Source organism: Silurus meridionalis, chromosome 26, assembly GCF_014805685.1.
Source record: "Silurus meridionalis isolate SWU-2019-XX chromosome 26, ASM1480568v1, whole genome shotgun sequence".
Lineage (NCBI taxonomy): Eukaryota > Metazoa > Chordata > Actinopteri > Siluriformes > Siluridae > Silurus > Silurus meridionalis.
In genome coordinates, this window is record NC_060909.1 from 8033108 (window position 1) to 8051314 (window position 18207).

Sequence of the window (18207 nt, forward strand, 5' to 3'; positions counted from 1 at the left end):
TTTTGACTTATTTTGTCTGCTGTTTCCTTTGAATAAGTACTTAAAGATATTCATAAACTAATAATACTGTAGGAAAAATGTATATAGCCTGTAAATATAACACACACACAAACACACACACACACAAACACACACACACACACACACACACACACACACACACACAGAATATGCTGGAAAGTTTTATCTTCTTACGAATAATTCATTTATATTTTACTCCCTTTTCACATTACTTCACTGTTCCTTTCTCCAAAGCAGATCTTGGTGTGATTTCATCAGACCTCAGATCCCTTGTAGAGAGTGAAACATTTTCATGTACTGTAGAAAAAAAGTTTTCCTGAGCTACAGCTCCTTGACCCCTTCCTAATGTAATCAGTATACCGTAGTAGACTTACTGAAGGAACTAGATTAAAAAGGCAAACTGTAATTTTATAAAATGAACATTGTCACCAAAAGAGATAATTATCACTAAGTGGATCATGGAGCGATAATTTCTTTTCATTTCTTTCCAATCTAGCAGAGCTGCTGTTTAGAATAGCCCTTTAAAAAAAATGTCCATGTCATTACATCAGACTTCAAATCCCGAGTATACAGCAAGGACATTTTTTTGATGTTGAGGATAAAAGATTTCTGAGCAGCAATGTAGAAAATGTGCAAACTTTGTATGGATAGTTTTTTTTCTGTACACAAAAATGAGTGAATTATATCCTATTTCCCTAACAAAGCAAAATCTTTTGCTTGTCTCAGCACAAACTTTCATCATTTATGAAAGAAAGTGAGTTTTTTTTCTTTCTCATTGTGTGAGTCCCTGAGCCACTTCTTCTTTTTTTTTTTTTTCTTTTTTTTTTACACACGTTGGGATTTTGATTCAAATCAGGCTGGTATATTCAGTCCAGCTTCTAGAAGGATCTAGAAGAGCACCTACATATTTAAGATAATATAATTAAGTAATAACTTGCTATAATTGTCAGGGAGCTACCTGTTCCTTCTCCTGTGCAGGCCGCGCCCACTCGTAGCTCATCCCCAGCATACTAAGGACACACACCTGAACCTCGTTTATTTCATTCATCACCTAACCCATATAAACCCCTCACCTACACACACACTCTGTCAGTTATTGTTTCATGGTTTTGCTGCCCGTCACACGCTTTCCGTTGGACTGTTCAGCACCGTGCTTCTTCCCAGCGCACGGGATTCATACACCGACTGCCCGGTGTTTGTTCCCATGCACCGTGGACCGCGCTGCTTCTGCGCCCCACCGGATATTATACCCTTTTTTCAGCGAGTGTATCTGGATTTGCCTTGTGTTTCAAATAAACTTTCGTTTGCTTTCACTTCGGCTTTCGCCTCCAGTTTCCTCGCGTGACAGAATAACTGACCTCGAAGAACAGTAGGAGCTGTTTTCCGGCTCTTACCTGTAGATGGATACCGGACCCAGCGGCTCCTCCGGGAGCAGCTCCGCCGACCCGGTTCGGGATCTCGTCGCCGCGCTGCAAGCCGCCTTTCCAACAGCCGCGGCTCGAACAACCCCCCCTGCGGTTACCGGCAGTCCCATGGCGCCCCGGGACGCTGGAGAAGGCCGGAGTGCCGCGCTTCCTGCTCCAGGTGAACCTCTACATAGAGATGCAACCGCAGCGGTTCCCATCCGAACGGTCCAAGGTAGCGTTCTTTATTTCTCTACTTTCCGGGAGAGCGCTAGCTTGGGCTGTCGCTGTGGGACTCGGAGAGCCCAGTATTAAACACCTACGCTTTGTTTACGCGCACTTCCTGGAAGTTTTCAGCGCCGCCTCCGGGGTCCTAACCACCGCCGACCAGCTGCTCAGTTTGCGACAGGGGAGTGATGACATCACGGCTTACAGCCTGCGCTTCCGCACACTGGCGGCATCTAGTGGTTGGAACGAGTCAGCGCTTCTGGGCATATATCGAGTGGGACTCACACCAGAAATTAAACAGGCAATGGCGATCTATGACGACAGGATGGGGCTGGAGGAGTTCATAGGAAAGTCCATCGGCCTTTCACAGCGGCTCGCGGCATGCCCACCGATACACCATCCCTCAGGGACCCATCCTGCAACCACCCCGGCTTCCGATCCCGAACCAATGCAGCTGGGCTCACAAAGGCTGTCCAGGAGAGAGAAACAGCCGATTGGCCACCGGAAAGTGCCTGTACTGCGGTGACCGGGTCATTCCATCGCCAGATGCACCAGGCGTCCGTTCGCACGGCGGTGAGTACTGTTGAGTTCCCTGCAGACATCTCTCCTTTGTCTAAGCTCACGGTAATGCTTCTAACCCCAAGCCTATCTGTCTCCGTATGTGCTTTGGTGGACTCTGGATCAGCAGGTAACTTCATCTCCCAAGCCTGCCTCGACCGCCTTGGCTCCCCGAGAGAGGGCTCCCAGGACTTAGCCGTCCAGACCATCCAGGGCCGCCCACTGGGAAGGGGCTGGGTGAAGTACTGTCGCCAGTTGTCACCCTCCAGGTGGGGCTGTTCCATCGGGAGGACATCCGGTTCATGGTACTCGGCGACTCTACAGTCAGTGTGATCTTGGGACGGCCCTGGTTACAACAACACGCCCACGGTGTTCCTGGGACCCGTGCGACATTCTAGAGTGGAGTGCACACTGCCGGAAAACTGCCTCTCCAGCTACCCACACGGGTCCATAAGGTCGTGGTCGGTGCCACCAGGGTGGAAGAAGCCACCACAAAGACCCAGGCGGCGATTCCTGTGGAATACCAGGCATTCAAGGATGTGTTTTGTGCCAAAGCAGCCACTGCCTTCCCCTCACCGGCCTGGGGATTGCTGCATCGACCTGCTTCCTGGGGCTAAGCTGCCCAAGGGCCGTGTCTATCCCCTATCCGCTCCTGAACATCGAGCTATGGAGGAGTACGTCCAACAGGCGCTCCAGCAGGGGTTCATCACCCAATCCACCTCACCGGCAGCCTCAAGCTTTTTCTTTGTGGGAAAGAAGGACGGGGTCTTCGCCCATGCATCGACTACCGCAGCTAAACGCCCAGATCGCTCCTCTCCTTATCCCTCCCTCTCGTACCGTCAGCTCTGGAGGACCTAAGGGAGGCTAGGGTATTCTCCAAACTCGACCTCCGGAGCGCATACAACCTAGTACGCATCAGAAGAGGAGACGAATGGAAGACCGCCTTCATTACACCCTCAGGGCACTACGAGTACCGGGTCATGCCGTACGGCCTCTCGATCGCTCCGGCAGTGTTCCAGGGGTTCATGAACGAGGTGCTCCGGCCCTTCCTCCAGAAGTGTGTCATGGTCTACATCGATGACATCCTGATCTACTCACGTAACCTGGAGGAGCACCATCGTCACGTGCTTGACGTACTAGGGGCACCGTTCCCACCAGCTCTATCTGAACCTCTCCAAGTGCGAGTTCCACCTGGACGAGATACAGTTCCTGGGCTACGTGATTAGTGCACGGGGAATACAGATGGATGAAGGCAAGGTGAAGGCTGTAAGGAACTGGCCCGTTCCTGAATCAATCAAAGAGCTCCAACGGTTCCTGGGCTTTGCTAACTTCTATCGTCGGTTCATCCAGGGTTACAGCCAGATCACGGCACCCCTCACGACCCTCCTCAGGGGTAAAGCACGGACCCTGAGATGGACCCCAGAGGCTCAGGAGGCTTTCGACGAGCTCCGCCAGCGTTTCTGCCTCGCCCCTGTGTTACGTCATCCAGATCCCCGGAGACCGTTTGTGGTCAAGTCGACGCCTCCTCCACCGGCGTAGGCGGCTCTCTCCCAGCTATCAGGCAACCCGCCACAGCTCCATCCCTGCGCTTACTTCGCATAAGCTCTCAGCGGCTGAACAGAACTACGACATCGGCAACCGTGAGCTGTTGGCAATAAAGATGGCTCTGGCGAATGGAGGCACTGGCTGGGCGCCGAGCACCCATTCACTGTTATCACAGACCACAAGAACCTCCAGTACCTACGGAGGCCCGGAGGCTCAACCCCAGGCAGGCCCGCTGGGCCTCTTCTTCACTCGGTTCGGTTCCACGTCACCTACCGAGCCGGGGCGCTTAATGGTAAGGCCGACGCCCTCTCCCGGGTGTTCGGGCCCGAGGAACCCAGCGATCCGGACCCCATCCTTCCTCCCACACTCGTCGTGGGGCCCATCGTCTGGGACGTGGACAGGGAGATCCGCTCAGCTTCTCTCCAGGAACCGGCCCCCGAGGGGTGTCCTGAGGGACGTGTCTTTGTCCCCACCTCCTGCCGACGAGGGCTCATGCAGTCGGTACACGAGGGGCCCGGCACGGGTCACCCAGGGGAGAGGAGGACAGTTCAGCTCGTCCAGACGCGTTACTGGTGGCCGGGGATGGCAGAGGAGATCACCCGGTTCGTCCAGGGGTGTGCCACCTGCGCCATGTCAAAAGTGCCACGGCACCTACCCGTAGGCAAGCTGGTGCCACTCCCCGTCCCGCAGCGCCCCTGGTCCCACCTGGGGATCGACTTCGTGACCGACCTGCCACGGTCAGGGGGACACACGTGCGTCCTGGTAGCGGTGGACCGCTTCTCCAAAGCCTGCCGTTTTGTTCCCCTCAAGGGCCTGCCCACCGCCCTCGAAACAGCCGAGGCCCTGTTCACCCACGTATTCAGGAATTTTGGTCTCCCGGAGGAGATAGTCTCAGATCGTGGGCCCCAGTTCACGTCTCGGGTGTGGAAGGCCTTCTTCCAGCTCCTGGGGTTTCGTGAACCTAACGCCTGGTTACCACCCGCAGTCGAACGGCCAGGCGGAGCGGAAGATCCAGGAGCTGAGCAGGTACCTGAGGACTTACTGCAGCCAGGACCAGGAGGACTGGGCTCGCTTTCCTGCCCTGGGCCGAATACGCCCAGAACTCGCTCCGGCAGGATTCCACAGGTCTCACCCCTTTCCAGTGCGTGCTGGGGTTCCAGCCACCCCTGTTCCCGTGGTCGGACGAGCCCAGCGGCGTACCCTCGGTGGACGCCTGGTTCCGGAGAGTAACCGGTCTGGGAGTCGGCGCACACCCAGTTGCGCCGGGCCCTTCGCAATACCGCCGCACGCTGACGCCAGGCGCCTGAGGCTCCTCGCTTCCGCCCGGGATCTGGTATGGTTGTCGACACGGGACCTGAGGCTGAAGCTGCCGTGCCGTAAGCTGAGCCCCCGGTACATCGGGCCCTTCAGGGTTTCCAGGCAGATCGGAGACGTATCCTACCGGCTGGAGCTGCCACCCGGGTACCGCATTCATCCCACCTTCCATGTGTCCCTGCTAAAACCGTGTGTCTCGCCTTCCTCTCGTCCTCCAGGTGACCCCGCGACGTCCGTCCAGCCGGAGGTCGTGGCGCAGCCGGACGTGTATGCTGTGCGGGAAGTCTTGGATTCCAGGCGGCGCAGGGGTCACCTCGAGTACCTCGTGGATTGGGAGGGCTACGGCCCGGAGGAGCGGTCTTGGGTGGCCCGACGGGACGTGCTGGACCCAGCGTTGCTGGCGGAGTTCCACGCGGCTCACCCGCGCCGCCCGGCGCCCCGGGCTAGGGGTCGCCCTCGCCGCAGAGTCCGGGCGTCCGGTGCCGCCCCTGGGGGAGGGGGTGGTGTCAGGGAGCTACCTGTTCCTTCTCCTGTGCAGGCCGCGCCCACTCGTAGCTCATCCCCAGCATACTAAGGACACACACCTGAACCTCGTTTATTTCATTCATCACCTAACCCATATAAACCCCTCACCTACACACACACTCTGTCAGTTATTGTTTCATGGTTTTGCTGCCCGTCACACGCTTTCCGTTGGACTGTTCAGCACCGTGCTTCTTCCCCGAGCGCACCGGGATTCATACACCGACTGCCCGGTGTTTGTTCCCATGCACCGTGGACCGCGCTGCTTCTGCGCCCCACCGGATATTATACCCTTTTTTCAGCGAGTGTATCTGGATTTGCCTTGTGTTTCAAATAAACTTTCGTTTGCTTTCACTTCGGCTTTCGCCTCCAGTTTCCTCGCGTGACAATAATATTATCTTTGGACTGAATAAAAGTCATTTCTCCTGTTGCTTGCTATGATGTATAACGGCCAGACTATTACATAATTGAGATTGGAGTGAAGCATGCATACACAAATACTCCTGTGAAAAATTACAAGAGGCAATGCACAGCACAAGGTTATCTGTGTATTATCATACCAAGGCAGCTATTAGACATTTTATATATGCATTTTAGAGTCTCCTTTACCCCATTGGTAACCAACACAACATTTTTTATACATATTCAGACAAACACTCATTTAATTTAATAGGACATTTGGGATACTACAATGCCTTTCTTTTAAAATGAAAAAATAACTTCTTTACTGTGTCTGCAAAGAAAACAGATGAGTTTCTTGGGTGAATATTGCAAATACTGTCACTGCAAATATAAATTGCATCATTTGTCAGCGCTTTACATATTGCCAGGTAACACAAATGAGCAGCTGAACATCAGACAATTTGTTGATGTTAATCTATAAATTTACTTAGTGAAATAAGTGGCATGGTAGTGCAAAACGTAACATTGTCACTGTAGCTAACCCCCAGCCAGACAATGGTGAAGCGTACTGATGTTTCAAAAAGCCTTTATTTTGTGTTCAGCCATCAGCCTTTCCTTGGGAAACACAAAATCTACCTTTCCTTGATGAAAACCTTTTCTTAGTGAAACACCGTAAGAGCTTGTTCCCGTTCCAGCTGAGCTTGTTCCCGTTCCAGCTACTTTCCTTAAGAACCTTGTACGATTTCAGAGCATTTATGCGACATGACTTTCCTTTACCATGGTGTGCGTCACACGAAGAAGCCAGATAAACTTTGTGTAGTGTTTGATTGCTCAGCCAGATACAAAGAAACAAGCTTGAATGATCACCTCCTCTCTGGGCCCGACATGTTGAACAACTTAAGTGGAGTTCTCCACTTAAATCTAGCTAAGGTGAATCATGACATCTACCCTCAAGGCTCGAGATTTGTTATGAGGGACGATGGGCTCGCAAGTGTCGAAAACACTGAAGATGCTATTCAGCTTGCCAAGGAAGATATGTATGGCAAGAAAAGGTGGAGACATGTTCAATACCTTGCAGAACAGTTTTGGAGTCGATGGCGAAAGGAATACCTCACCAACATAGCTCTTAGACAGCGCTGGCATGCTCCAAGAAGGAATTTACAAGTTGGAGATATTGTAATCCTGAAAGGAGAGGATTTGCAGAGGAATGAGTGGAGATTGGGTAGAGTTTCAAAAGTCACTACTGACAAAGATGGACTTGTACGGAGAGTTAAACTCCAGCTTGGAGACCGTAAGCTTGGCAAGAAAGGGGAGCGTCTTCACGAATTGTCAGAAGTTGAGCGCCCAATCCAGAAGCTTGTTCTGTTGCTGGAGTCTAATTAAATCTGCTCCTTCCCTCTATAGTGCATAATAGTACATAGTCGTTGCTAAGTTTCCAACTTTGGCATAGGTTGTCTTTGTCCTTATACGGGTTCCGGGAGAGTAATTTTCAGTTGAAATCATTCGTGCTTAATACGTCCCATTATTCACTCATGATTGGTGGGAGTGTAACTAACTCTAAGAAAAGAGTAAATAAGTTAATCCTTTTGAGCTCCATTTTGTTTGGTCTCTTCCGCCCCATACGGTATAGTCCTTTAACTCCGCCCCATATGGTATAGTCCTTTAACTCCGCCCTACTAGTTAGTGTGAAGCACACATGGAAAAGGAAAGTCATGTCGCTAAAACGCTCTGAAATCGTACAAGGTTCTTAAGGAAAGTAAGGGATAATTAAGCACCTAGCTGTAACAGGAACAAGGTACTATGCTTGATTGTTTAATGTGTATATGCATTAATATGTGGGTTAATCTATTTAACTGTGAAGAAGTGTTTTAATGTGTTGTTATCACTGTCACATCTGTGACATCATCGTGTGACATCACAAAAGGGTTTCTTTTAAATGGCTATTCATGTTCATGTTTGTAAGAGCTGATTGTATTATTTGTTATCTATCTGTTCTGTAGCTCTTATGGTGTTTCACTTAGAAAAGGTTTTCATCAAGGAAAGGTAGATTTTGTGTTTCCCAAGGAAAGGCTGACGGCTGAACACAAAATAAAGGCTTTTTGAAACATCAGTACGCTTCACCATTGTCTGGCTGGGGGTTAGCTACATTAAGAACTTGACCTGCATCGATTCCAATAACTGTTGTCTACAAAAGGCCACGAAGGGTCTTCAAAGCGCCAGTTACAGCTTCTGCTACATCACCGTCACAAGGCATCAGCGTGGACTCATCAAGCTGCTTCCTCGCGCCTGACCTATACTTCGGACAGCAGTCTCACAGATTCGGTGCAATGGTTAAGTACAGCCACACTTACGAACATTGATGCAAGGTCGTGAGTATTAATCTACTATAGTACGACAATACGACGAGCAACGGATGAACGGCTTCTCGAACTGAACATTCAATACTCACCGGCTCAGCAACAAGAGCAACAAGATAAACTGTGATTATATTTGCGCCCATGCCTGCAGGCATCCACATGGACTTTGTCTAATTAAGGACATAGATTTTTTTTTTTTTTTTATTTTGCATTCATCCACTTAGTTAACAGTGTTTATTGAGGATTTAACATTCACATTTCCCTCATTTGGATTTATTATTGTTGATAACTTGTTTATTGTAGTATTTACACTGACATTTACAATAATTCTAGTGTCTATATGTACATGCATATGTTTCAGCTGCTTAAATTGATGTTCTGATATTTTATGTTTATACAGTTCATATTCAGAGCTTTTCCATATCTGTTAAGGGGGTCTTCTTCCGCCATTAGAGTTAAAAATTTAAAGTGATAATGTCACAGTCAGGAAATGAGATAGAGGTGGAGGAGCAGATGGCTGGTTACCAGCATGAAGATTTACAAGGTCCAAGACGCTCTGAACGCACACGCCATCCTACAGAGAAGATGCTCACGCACCAATATGAAGAGGCCAAGAGAAAAGAGAAAAGGCTGTTTGCCATGTACGAACAGTGGAAGCTCCACGCAAGGAAGGCAAGAGATCAGCTAAAGACTTATATGTCAGAGAGTCAGCTCTGGCCTCTCATTGCCGAGCTTAAGAAAAGTAAAGAAGACGTGATGAACATTTATTATGAAAATCGAAATCTCACTTCACCCTCCACCGACATAAGAAGAAGAGTTGATACGTGTGAAGCTGTGACCACAGAAATCATCAACATTGCATACAGCAGAGCTATAAATGAGGAAAGCGGGTTTGATGAGCCGCAGGAAAGACACCGCCTTCACGAACTGCTCCGCCACGACTATGCAAAGTCTGTCCATGGATCCGCAGCTTCTTGGACAAGTCACAGCCAGTCCAATCACTACTCCATAACTTCATCCATGATAGTAAAACGCGTGGGCGCAGCAGCTGAACTAGCAGTAAAGGAAGCAAATTATCAGTTGCTGCTGGAAGAAGAAGAAAAGCAAAAGGAATTTATAAGAGAGCTAGAGGAACAACAACGCAAGGCTCTAGAGGCACAAATGCGTAAGTTGGAGCGATTACAGGCAGCAAAAGAGATAAGGGCCGCTCAAGCCAAGTTGAAGATCTACGAAAGGGAGACGGATCACAAGGATGCTATTTATCTCAAGAAGGAAAGGAACATGGAAGCAAAGGATACACCTGTAACTACAGTGCCCCTCTCTCAAGTTGCAACGCCTCGTCATACAGACATTCCCTCTCTCACTCAGCTCTTTCAAGACAACACAGCCTTAAATAGGCTTCCTGTTCCTGAGCCATTTGTCTTCAATGGCGATCCCATACAATTCATTGAACGGAAGGCAGCATTCACTTCACTCATAGACCAAAGGGCAATCACGCCAGCCGAAAAACTAAATAGTCGCTTTGGCCAGCCATTCGCCATTCAGAGAGCGTTTAGAGAGAAGCTCACCAACTGGCCGAGAATTCCATCGAAGGATGCTGAAGGACTGAGACGCTTCTCAGATTTTCTGAATGCTTGTCAAGATGCCATGCCTCATGTCAAGGGTCTTGACATATTAAACGACTGGGAACAAAATCGGAAGCTCGTTCACAAATTGCCTGACTGGGCAGCTTTACGCTGGAACCGACAAGTCACGCAAAGCCTAAATGAAAATCAAGAATTCCCAAGTTTCAAAGAGTTTGCTAGATTCATGTCAGATGAAGCCGAGATTGCTTGTAATCCCATTACGTCCTTTCATGCCCTTCATTTGTCAGATTCTATCACTGAGAAGAGAAACCTCAGAGATGTGAAGAAAACCAAAGCTAGTGTGTTTACCACTCAAATAGTCACTAAAAATGAAAAACACAAGTCAGAACAGGGGAAAGTTAAGGTTTCATGTATCTTTTGTCAAGATAATAGACACCAACTACACGTATGCTACAAGTTCACTGAGATGGTATTAGTTGAGCGACGCAAATATATAAAGGAGAAAAGAAGAACAGAAGAAACTCTGTTATGGATGCCTGAAACCCGGCCACAGTGTGAGAGACTGCCGTCATTGTCTTTTCTGTGACCACTGTAAAGGAAAGCATCCTACAGCCCTGCATGATGACAACTATAAAAGAGAAAGGACTACATCAGAACCAGAAACAAATCAACGCGCTGCTGCAATGTCACTCAGTGTAGCAGGTGAAGGCTCATCAAACACATCTATGGTGATACCAGTCTGGGTTTCATCTAAAAATGATCCAATCACTGAGAAACTCGTCTATGCACTGCTCGACACTCAAAGCGATACTACGTTCATTGACCAAGAAGTGAGTGATGGTCTTAATGCTGACAAGTATCCAGTGAAACTGAAGTTGACGACTATGAGCGGCAGAGATACGGTGATCACAAGCGAAGGTGTCTCTGGGCTTCGTGTTAGAGGATATAGTTCTGCAGTTCAAGTCGATCTTCCGGTCACCTATACAAAGGACTGCATACCTGTCAACCGCTCTCACATTCCCACTTGTGAGACGGCTAAAAAATGGAGTCATCTGGCAGAAATAGTGGATGAAATACAACCACTGAAGGACTGTGTAGTAGGTCTTTTGATCGGCTACAACTGCTCAAGAGCTATGGCACCAAGAAAGGTCCTTTTAGGAGACGACTGGGAACCCTATGCTGTAAGGACTGATTTAGGATGGAGTATTGTAGGGCGCTCACTACAAACCCAGAATGCGTTGAGCACACATCATCTGTGTCACAGAATTACAGTTAAAGAGCTACCTACGTTAACTCCTACTGACGTCATTCGCGTTCTAGAGTCTGACTTCAAAGATGGCAATGACGAGAGCAAAATTGTGTCACAAGACGACATCACATTTCTTAACATACTGGAGAAAGGAATAAGGAAAAATGTGTCTGGACATTATGAAATGCCTCTGCCCTATAAAACCAGACCCAGCCTGCCTGACAACAAAGGCTCAGCTATTACGCACCTCCTTCACCTTAAAAGAAAATTACAATGGGATGAAAGGTATAAGGAACATTGTATTGTATTGTTATAGTTGTAAAACTGATTGTATTATTTGTTATTTATCTGTTCTGTAGCTCTTACGGTGTTTCACTAAGAAAAGGTTTCTCATCAAGGAAAGGTAGATTTTGTGTTTCCCAAGGAAAGGCTGACGGCTGAACACAAAATAAAGGCTTTTTGAAACATCAGCACGCTTCACCATTGTCTGGCTGGGGGTTAGCTACAGTCACCTCACAGTCTCAGGTTTAATTGCGAGCCTGGTTTAGAGTCTGTGACCAGTGCTTCTCTGGGTTTTTCTGTTTTCTCCCAAAAATTCACAACTTCCTATGTTGAACTGATGAATAAGTGAAATAAATGCAGTTATGACCTGCGTTCACATATGTGACCCACATTCAAATGTTCTGCAATGCACTGTACAGTATTCCCACTTATACTCTTCTACTGCTAAACTCATCCTGCCATTTCTCAGAGTTAAAGAAGGCATGCATCAACAATCTTCTCTGTTCTATCACCTATGTGGTACAAGGAACTTCCCCCTAGGAAACTATAAAGATCTACCTTTTACAGAACTACCTAAATTAGCACAAAAACTTTCAATGATAATCTTACTATATTACCTTTCCAACAGAGGGTTTGGACTGACTGTACTCTTAAACCATTACCTAATGAACAAGTATCATTATACTGTATTTGTATATCGTTTTCTCAGTTGCTTTAGTGTTTCTCAGATCAAAAATTAAATTACTTGTTCAATCTTCACATTATTTAGTCACTTGTGCACATCATAAAAGCATTTCTTGTTGCTTTGTTCAAATTGTGAATGCTTTTGGTACATTTATTTTATTGATTGTGTACAACGGTCTGCTGTTTCCTACATTATCAGGTGATTATGTCGTTTGATCAAAATATATTATACTAATTTCACCTGAATAGTTTAAACCCCCAAAACATCTCTGCATCTGTTTATTGTATGTCATTGGATGCAAAATGGTTAAACCTGTTGTCAGAATCTGTCACGTAAAATTTCTATTAAACCTTTTCTTTGGTAAATGTTTCTTGAATTAATTAATTGGGCAGATGAGTCTTGAATGTCACTAATGAAGGCGAGTGAAAAGCATCAGATCAACCAATAATCAAGTTGTTCTCTAAAATAGGTCAAAGGTGAATCTGGTGAACCTTCAACTGGCGAGCTTATACAGACAGAGCAAAACACAGAATTACAATTTCTGAAAATGGATGAACAACCAAGAAATGAATGAACACTAGTACAGTACAGTACAGAAAAATTTTAATCCTGTCTGGTCTCATGCAATCAATATGAATCAAATATTTAATCAAATGAATAAATTTGTGCTGCTGAATTCATATACATATTATGTATTGTATACCATACAGAAAAATTCAGCCTTGTGCATTTTCAATTATTGTAATCCAAACCGTGGTTTACATCAGGAAATGCTGAAACTGTGCACCGTCGTACTGACAACATGACTAAACATTTTGACGATCTTGTTTGTAAACAATGACAAATGGACTTCTTATTCTGATATCAATGAAATAAATGCTCCAAAGCAAATGAGACAAAACTGTAATCAATAAATAATTACAAAATATAATTATTATTTTGTGTTCAATAAGACATCATATTTATATATTAATAAAGATATAAGCTTAAGACATTAAATTATTTATTTCAGGATATATGTGTTAATTTATTATAATAATAATAATAATAATAATAATAATTCACCTTTCAACTGTCAACTGCGTCTTTTATACGCGCCATGCCCTGACCGCCTGTAGGGACGTATTACGTCATTAAACAGCGACGGCACTCGTGGTTAACTCGGTTAAATCCTAACTGTCTCCTTCCTCCCTATATAAGTGCACTTCATAGGTTACGACGTGATGGCACTTTTGGGCAGAATGAAGGGCACTAGGTGTGGATTTGGATTTTTTTCTACCGATTCATGTGAATACTGTTTGGTGGATGAGTGGATGGTGAGCGGTGAATAAATATGGCTGTTTACCGGTGAGAACTCGCCTCGTATTAGAGATCAAGTGCAATTGAGTGTTAGCTTGTTCTGAAATGTCACGTTAAATCTTCCTTAGCTAGCCGATTTAGTGTGAACGACCTGTCAGAATGCACAGCGTGAAGTCCACGTGCTTTGGCTTGCTCGCTTCCAGGCAGCTGTTCAGCCAAAATACTTTCATTTCCGGTTTTGGCCGTGGTGCGGTTTGTGTGCAGGATTTATTCTGTAGTATTGGTGGATGCAGGACATCGTCGGCGACGTCTGAGCCGGTGATAATCCGCGTCCCGAGGCGCCTGCAGAACCGCTTGGACAGCGTGAAGCAGGTGAAACGCAAAACCCTTGCTCAGGTGGCCACTGTAAAAGCTGGTAGGCTTCTGATAAAGAGCAAAAACCCCACGCTGAATCAGTCTGTCAGTTACACCCTGGGCAAGTTTGAAGAGCCAGTTCTCACGTCAAAGGGATGGAATAATAACAAATCATTCGGGGACTACTTTATCATCAACAGCACCCAGAGTGCTCCTCCGTTCCTCCCTGAGTTGAAAGAGGAGAATAAACAGGATGGAAGTGAACACAGAAGAACCTTCAGTCATCTCCGTCTTTCCCCACAGCTGGTTGAGATACTGCAGATTCACAATATCGTTCATCCTACGATTGTGCAGTTGCAGACCATACCCAAACTGCTCCGGGGTCACAACATCCTGTGTGCTGCTGAGACAGGCAGCGGGAAAACGCTCGCCTATCTTCTGCCCATTATCCAAAAATTGCATGCGGAGATGCCTCAGATGGAGTACGGGTCAGAACAAAAGACACAAGCGGTGGTTCTCGTGCCTTCGAGAGAGCTAGCTGAGCAGGTGACCTCAGTGGCCAGGACTATGAGCCAACCATTCGGGTTCAAGGTTAAAGTCGTAGGTGGAGGAAGAGGAGTCGGGAGCATCAAAGCAGCTTTTAGCTATGGTCAGCCTCACGTTCTGGTTGCTACACCTGGCGCTTTGCTCAAGGCGCTCTGGAGACGCTTTTTGGATTTGAGTGCACTGCGGTTTATGGTAATAGACGAGGCGGATACAATGTTTGACCCCAGCTTTGTAGACATGCTCGAGAAGATCCTTCGGCAAACCCAGATCGCTGCAAACCCCTCAGAGATAACTGGACATCCTCGAAAAGCACAGCTGGTGGTTGTGGGTGCTACTTTCCCTGGAGGGGTTGGCGAGCTACTGGGTAAAATGACTGACCTGGGGAACCTGCTGACGGTTAAGAGCCGGATGTTACATTATTTAATGCCACATGTCAAGCAGACCTTCATAAAAGTAAGAGGCACTGAGAAGGTTCTGGAGCTTCATCAAGCCTTGAAGGAGGCGGAGCCTGAACGGAAAGGTGTTTTGGTGTTCTGCAATTCGGCTGCCACTGTTAACTGGCTTGGTTACACACTGGAAGAGATGGGCTTTCGTCATGTACGTCTTCAGGGAGAAATGCCTGCCTCGATGAGGGAAGGAATCTTTCAGAGCTTCCAGAAAGGCCATGTAGATGTTTTGGTTTGTACCGATATCGCTTCCAGAGGACTCGACACGCATAGAGTGGGGTTGGTCATTAATTATGACTTCCCAGAGTCCCATACAGACTACATCCACCGAGCAGGCCGTGTAGGCAGGGCAGGTTCCCCAGGTGGTGGACATGTTCTGAGTTTCATCACTCATCCCTGGGATGTGGAGTTGGTGCAGAGCATCGAGACAGCAGCCAGGAGACGAATGTGTTTACCAGGAATGGAGACAGAGATTCGGAATCCAGTCAAAACATTACCCCAGGAAAGCAAATGATCTCAAAATAACTAATTTCTACTGCATTTGATAGGTAAAATGTGTAATATATTGGAGTGCAGATGCACCACTATAATTCTGCTGGGTTATGAGAATAATATACCTCTTGTAAAGTGAATGCATAAAAATGTATTTCAAGATGTTGAAAAAAAAGGCACTGATCTGTTTTGTAACAGGCAGATGGAAAAGATCTTTCTAATGCAGTCTCCAAATCACAGTATACTACTCTCATTTATGCTCATTTATTTCAAATGTTAATCGTACATAATGAAACATCTCAAATGCAGCAAATGTTTTGTGGCTAGAAATGTAATTCTTCTGCCTGTAATGTAAAGGGTGTACAAACGTTTGCACATAATTATATTTAGCAAATGTGCTTTGTAATATTTAGATGAATAAGAATTACAGATTTTTTTAAATTTTTTATTTAATTTTTTTACACAAGTTGAATAAAAAAAGTGAAATGATTGTGATAGAACAGTGTGGTGTTGCTCATTTACATCTGAAGACATTGAGGTTATTTATAGTGTTACAAGGTTACAGCAGGTTACAAGGACCATTTTCCTACCTTGTATTGATTTTTCCATGAAGTTGTAGAAATTCTTCTCAGCAAAGCAATTTTGGTTGCTTGGAATTTTAAAATATGAATTTGTATTAGTCATCATTTGCTGCATTATTTTTTCTTTTCTTTTTTTTTTTGGATAAAAGGCTTTGATACATGACTAATGCTGACAAATGTACAGCAGGGCATCTCTGAAATAGTGAAGCTCTCATTTCAAGAATGCAAGAAAATATTTGGGCAACACAGAACCTTTTACACAAACAAGATTTCCTCTATTGCCAAGTTGCCACTCTTGGGCCCTTGAGCAAGGCCCTTAACCCTCTGTGCTCCAGCACTTTTGACTCTGACCCTAATTTCCTAAAATCTCTAAGGTATGCGAAGGAAGAATATTACTGTGTTGTAATGTACATGTGATCAGCAGAGAGCCGTTATTATTATTTTATAAAATTCTGCTTTATTAATTCTAGGACAATTTGTATTAAGTGATGATTTCCCACCTTTGAGGCTGCAGTGAACCTGCATATGAATATTTATAATTTTCTCCCACTTTTTTCAATTAGGTTTAAATAAAACCTTTTATTAAAAATATATAAATGTAGAAAATCTGGATTTCTGGATTCCAGCCCAGTAGCGTGTCCAGCTTTTATTCACGTTAATTCTTAATGTTTTTAGAGAGCAGAGTGTGACGTTTACTGCGACTCTACTATATAAGCAGTTCTGTTTGAAATAATGAATGTAGTGACGAAAGAGGGATGAAGGATGAGTGCACAGTCTGCCACCCACTGTTTATTATCACAGAATAACAGCAGGGTTGCCATGGAATAGGCCTATATTTAAAGTGACGGTGCATGACGATGGAGCTTTTTGGAAACCTCACTCACAAGCAAAATAAACAGACATAAACTCTGATGTACTTCGTTCCAAGCCAGTATCGTGCTCAGTCATGGCTTCTAAACAAATCTTATTTGCCTTCAGCTGTGGAGTAACGATGAAGTTAAGCAGCCATTGTGCTTACATTTTACTAATTATTAAACTGCCATTTAATCATTCCACATTTTTAGGGACGCAAAGAGTTCTCTGCTTGCTGTCAGGTTTCTGTCTCGTTGCTTCCAGGTCTGTTTCGTATCCGTTCCACATCAAAGCAGGAAATACCCAGACGGAGGCTGAGGTGCAGGCTAAAAAAAGCCTTTTGGTGAAGGGATCTGCTTTATTTAAGCCCACTAGTCTTCTTGCCTTTTACAAGTTTGTCTCATTCTTTGAATGCTTAAATATCATATACTGTGTATATATATATATAATTATTATAAAATTATTAATTATAGTCAATATAGTGTGATTAAATTAAATGTAAAAAGTTCATCAGTTAGGTCAGAAATAAGGACATTTGTAACAATGAAATAGCACTTGTGGTTCAGTGACTACATACTTCTGTGTATGATATGATCGTATACATATTACACAGATTTTCCATGCTTTAATGCCATGTATTCTGGCAAAGACAAATTATACACGAAAATACTCTTTATACATTAGCTACGTAATTACCTTGTAGTGTTCATATACGTAAATTAGTTGAAAAAAATAAATAAATGCAAGTTCTGTGTTGGATCACATGGCAACTAGAGACATAAGAAGATGACAGATATAAGCATCTCTGTTTTGTTTTTTAATTGACAGTTTTTCTCAGTTGCTTTTGGAGCATTTCTCAAATTATTCTTAATATTTGCAAATCAGGAAGTGCATTCTTAAAACTATTTGTACAAACAGCACAACACATTTGTTTTCTTGCAAAAGCCTGTACTTTTCTCAAAATTCTTTTTTCATCTCTCAAAAGTAAGTATTTGTGTCAATGAACATGTCATTCCCATCAGAATGAAAAGTCCCTTTGTCATTGTTCACAAATAAAATCATCAAAATGTTTAGTCATGTTGTTAGTATGATGGCGCACAGTTTTAGTATCTCTTGATATAAACTACGGTTTGAATTACACAGATTAAAATTGCACAAAATTAAAATTTCTTCTGTATGTCATCTATACATTTTAGCAGCACAAATTTATTTATTTAATTTATATTGATTGCAAAAGACCAGACAGGATTCCCAATTTTACTGTACTGTAATAGCGTCTGTTTGTTTCTTGGTTGTTCATCCATTGTCAGAATTGTAAATTTGTGTTTTGCTCTGTCACCAAATGAAGGTTCACAAGATTCAACTTTGACCTATTTTAGAGAACTAGTTAATTATTGGTTAATTTGATGCTGTTTGCTTGCCTTCATTAGTGACATTCAAGATTCATCTGCACCATTCATCAATTCAATTACATTTACAAAAAAA

General features: G+C 44.9%; 1 protein-coding gene across 1 annotated transcript; it reads left to right on the forward strand.

The window, feature by feature from the left end:
* The first annotated feature begins 13311 nt into the window (after positions 1 to 13311).
* On the forward strand, positions 13312 to 15791 carry ddx28 (DEAD (Asp-Glu-Ala-Asp) box polypeptide 28). Its single transcript, XM_046840969.1, has one exon. The coding sequence runs from the start codon at positions 13611 to 13613 to the stop codon at positions 15309 to 15311; it is 1701 nt and encodes a 566-aa protein (XP_046696925.1). The 5' UTR covers positions 13312 to 13610; the 3' UTR covers positions 15312 to 15791.
* Positions 15792 to 18207: the final 2416 nt, after the last annotated feature.

Bases quoted from the DNA above. Each gene is read 5' to 3' on its own strand.
- ddx28 (XM_046840969.1), top strand. From the start codon at position 13,611: ATGCACAGCGTGAAGTCCACGTGCTTTGGCTTGCTCGCTTCCAGGCAG.